Here is a 3,897-nt window from a genome sequence, read left to right on the forward strand (position 1 = left end):
GTGCACGTGCATGTATATATATACACACACATACATACATATCATCTTGCAATTTTTTTTCTTTGGATGAATACCAAACTTCTATTGAGAAAACAACTAAAGAGAAAAAATAAAAAATAAAAAAAGCAAATTGCAAAAACCACCCTTAATGTTGGTAGCAATCACCCTCAAACTTTCAATTGTAAAAATGAAGTCTCTAAACTTCTACAAGTATTAAAATTGGAACCTCAGACTTACAATTATTGTAGAAATTTAACCCGCGAACGATAAAATTTGAACCCTCAAACTTATACAAACGTTGTAATTTATACAATTATACAACTTTGATGGTCCAATATAACCCAATTTTAATACCTATATAAGTTTGAAGGCTCAACTTTTAAAATGGAAAGTTTAAGGATACAATTACAACTGCCACTATACTTCAAGATAGTGTTTGCAATGTTTAAAAAAAAAAAAAAACTATGAATAGAAATAGAGAGCCAACTACAATCAAGTGAACGGATATTACACCGATATGCGAAATTTCGAAAATGAATTTTTATCAAGTCAGAATAATTGAGATGGAACACGTTATATAACGCTTTTGTTTTTTCATTTTGAAAATTAGAAACAAAGTTGCTATTAGATGAACTTAATATGTTTAATCTCCGCAGATGAACAGTTATCTCAATAGTATTCCCTACCTGTACATGAAGCAAAGTTTTAACTACTTATATCCTTGATCTATCCTAGAACCACATTGGAGGAAGAAGGATGTCATGTTACCTTCTAGTCCTGTGAAGCTGCAACACTTGTATGGCTATTATATTTGCTCATCACTCTCTTGGCTGCAAGGGCAGCAGCTTCACTTGCACGATACTTCCCGGTCGCCATGATTGATACAAATTCACACTTGATCCTGTCTCGTATCATGGCACGAGCATCCCTGAGCAGACTTTCATCAATTGTCTTCCCAGGTGACTTCGGGTGCCCTGCCCCTACAGCAAGCTCTGTTGACAGATGTGTCAACTCTATGGTCGTGTTTTGCTCGGCAGACTGTGTTGCCTTGCTACCACCACCACCAGACTGTCCGACAGCACCGCCTGCTGATTCCTCAATGTTAGAATCCAAGACTGATATAGGAGCTGATGTCATTGCAGGCTGACTATGCCTGACCTGTGGAGCTTTAGGAACTGCACCAGATTTTAATGTTGTTTCTAGGTTCTGAATCATCGGCACTGTCAACACAAACACACATCACGAATAAAGAATAGATGTATTGACTTGAAAGAATCTATGATTGTCATCTTTATCCCAACTTACGCATGAGTCTGCCGATGGGACTGCTTCTAACTTCGTTGGGAAGCTGAAGAATATACTCTGGGATGGTCGAACCGACCAAAAACTGTGCAACCTCATTACTAAAGTTGTTGCAATTGTGACCCAACAAGCTGTAAGTTTCAGCTGTATAACGTGGGCTGATTTCGATCAGATAACTTTCGAACACATCTTTCGGGATGTGTGTAATGCCCAAATCAATGACACCAATTGGTGTTCCAAAGGGTGTATTTCCAGAATGACTGTGATAGATTCCACCACCAAAGTAGTATTCATTGTCATACACTACAATCCCAGTGTGCCTGAAATGCATTAAAGAATCAACCACTCACAAAATCAGTATATGTTATGGTAACCTAACATCTCCAACACATGGGGTACTTTGACTAAAGAATATTAGCAAACCTGGACAATATTGTATCATTATAATAGACAATAGAATGTTTTTGAATGGAGGGTACCTTACATATTTGTCTGAAGAGGGTTCAATGGTTCTTTTTTTAAATAGAGGATTGTGCAACCAAAAAATGGTCAGTATTGAGTAATTGTTTTAGTTAGTCGGCTTATTTTTCTGTTACTGCCACTTGAATTCTTCCTTAGCTATTTATATAGCTTTTCTTCAATAAGATAAACACAGCAAGTTTTATTTACTCTCCCAAGTTATAATATGGTATCAGTAGAAATTTATTTTCTCTGAGAGTTCTTCATTCTCCAGTGTCGTCGTCTTCGCTGAACATCCATGGCTAGTACTGAGATTCCAAACCCTACCACGGCAAATACTACGGATTTGTCTTCTTCAGAAAATCCTCCGATGACTCAAACCATTGTTGAAAAGTATATGAATCCTTATTTAGCATTGATTATTCCATAATGAAATTGTGGTCAAGTTCCATCATACAGAATTTGAGTTATGAAGTAGAGGATTAACATAAATAAGAAGTAACTATCAATGCAGAAGAGAATTAGCATATGGATGACTATTGAAGGGTAAGTTCGATTTCTTTGAGGTGAGAATTAACTTTGAGTTCAACAGAACTCAAAACGTGATGCGGGAGTATTAGAACATCTTACCTCTAGATTGAGGGTATATGACAAGTTGACTTCAAGTCGAGAATTATCAAGAAGAGAGCAATATCATTTAACAATCACAATCAGGAATATCACACAGACTTTTGAACATAAATTGAAAGCAAATTCATGTGCTGTTGAGAGAATATCATACTAGTGTAGGGGTAAGTAGTGCTCATTATTCTAACACCAGTTCAAGTTAGGGATGAAAAGACTAAATAATGATATCACAACAATAGCACAATTTGTACTGCCCAAACCTCTCAATAAAAGAGGCTTATAAATTTTGATTCATAAGATCAACTCATCAAAGTGTACATGTAAACAAAGCTAATGATAATGTAAACAGCATAACATCTTAACAAAGCTCAACACTTACCATATGCCTTCAATGGGTTTCCCTAACAATGGTTTGGAGAACTGCCGAGCCAATCCGCAGCTAAGGTCGTATAAATTCAATACAACCCTGTGAGACTCCTCCTTGTGTTGTGAAGTTGTAAACACAAACAAAATAAACATCACTCATTCTTTACAAGTTGGCAATTTTCAGAGCAATTTAAGAGTGAAATAGTTGTGGACATAAACTGAAAAGAAAGACAGCAATGTTTCAAGTAAAGTTAGAAGTGAAACTTAAACTATATCATACCTCAGCCATCTTGCTCAAGGAAATTTTCAAGGGCCAAGAAGTCTGTTCAAAATAATCCAAGTAAGAATCGGAAATTCAGAATGAAACCCATTTTCGTTTCATTGAGTAAACAATCAAACACTTCATCTGCAACTTTTTAAATCATCTACAAGCAGAGCAACCAAGAATATGAAGAAAGAAAATGGCAAAGCTTATATAAACCAATTAAAACCACAATTAAATGTTGTACTGAAACCCCACTTCCAATAATCAAACACTCCTTCACTAAACCAAAATGGCAAATTTGGCTGTGAACATTAACTATGAAAAGATAGACAAATGCAACGATCAAATCCCAAAACGTAGAGAAACAAAGATAATTTCAACAGATTATGAAGAAGAAAAAATCGTAGTGTGATGAGGAAAATGGAGAAAGGGAGAAGAAAATTGATACCGGTTGAAGAAAGGGATAAAACGAAGATGTGGGGTTGGATGTTTCTTTCCATTGACAATCAGAAACCACGCCGACGGAGGAAGCGGCGAAGAAACCGACATGGATTCAGAGATACGTGTTGTGTTACGAAGCAATTTCAGTCAAATTTGCTACTCCTAAGAAATATAAGATTCAAAGTTTTGAAAATTTTAAATTGGTTAAGAAAGTATAAAAACTTATTAAAAGTTAATGATCATTTTGGTTTTTTATTTTTTATTTTTTATTTTTTTAAAATTTAAACTTATTTCATCCAAATTTTTTACGATGATTTGGATCTTTTTCAAATACAATAGTTGAATTCTTAGCCAAATTTTAAAAATAAAAATAACTCTTTGAAAGTTCTTTTTTTAGTTCTAAATTTGGTTTGTCTTTTAAACCATTGGTAAGAAAA

The 3,897-nt window shown here is 34.9% G+C and overlaps 1 protein-coding gene across 2 annotated transcripts; it reads right to left on the minus strand.

Moving 5' to 3' along the window:
* Positions 1–558: 558 nt before the first annotated feature.
* Positions 559–3,635, minus strand: LOC120077546 (PPPDE putative thiol peptidase family protein). 2 transcript variants are annotated; one of them, XM_039031469.2, is made up of 6 exons: positions 3,468–3,626; positions 3,035–3,076; positions 2,768–2,868; positions 1,306–1,622; positions 769–1,220; positions 559–686 (listed from the first exon to the last, which is right to left on the minus strand). In XM_039031469.2, exons 2-5 carry the CDS (start codon positions 3,041–3,043, stop codon positions 772–774), a joined length of 876 nt encoding a protein of 291 aa, XP_038887397.1. In that variant the 5' UTR covers positions 3,044–3,076; positions 3,468–3,626; the 3' UTR covers positions 559–686; positions 769–771. The 2 variants fall into 2 exon arrangements, with proteins under 2 accessions (XP_038887397.1, XP_038887396.1); XM_039031468.2 differs by having other exon boundaries at positions 559–1,220; positions 3,468–3,635.
* Between the last annotated feature and the right edge of the window lie 262 nt (positions 3,636–3,897).

Source organism: Benincasa hispida, chromosome 5 (assembly GCF_027475165.1).
Source record: "Benincasa hispida cultivar pf3 chromosome 5, pf3_genome.v1.1, whole genome shotgun sequence".
NCBI classification, from domain to species: domain Eukaryota; kingdom Viridiplantae; phylum Streptophyta; class Magnoliopsida; order Cucurbitales; family Cucurbitaceae; genus Benincasa; species Benincasa hispida.

Excerpts from the sequence above, each read along its gene's own strand:
- LOC120077546 (XM_039031468.2), bottom strand. Across the intron at positions 1,623-2,767 it reads AAACCCATTGAAGGCATATG|GCACACTGGGATTGTAGTGT; the intron begins GTAAGTGTTGAG and ends AATGCATTTCAG. Across the intron at positions 1,221-1,305 it reads TCCCATCGGCAGACTCATGC|TGCCGATGATTCAGAACCTA; the intron begins GTAAGTTGGGAT and ends TTGTGTTGACAG.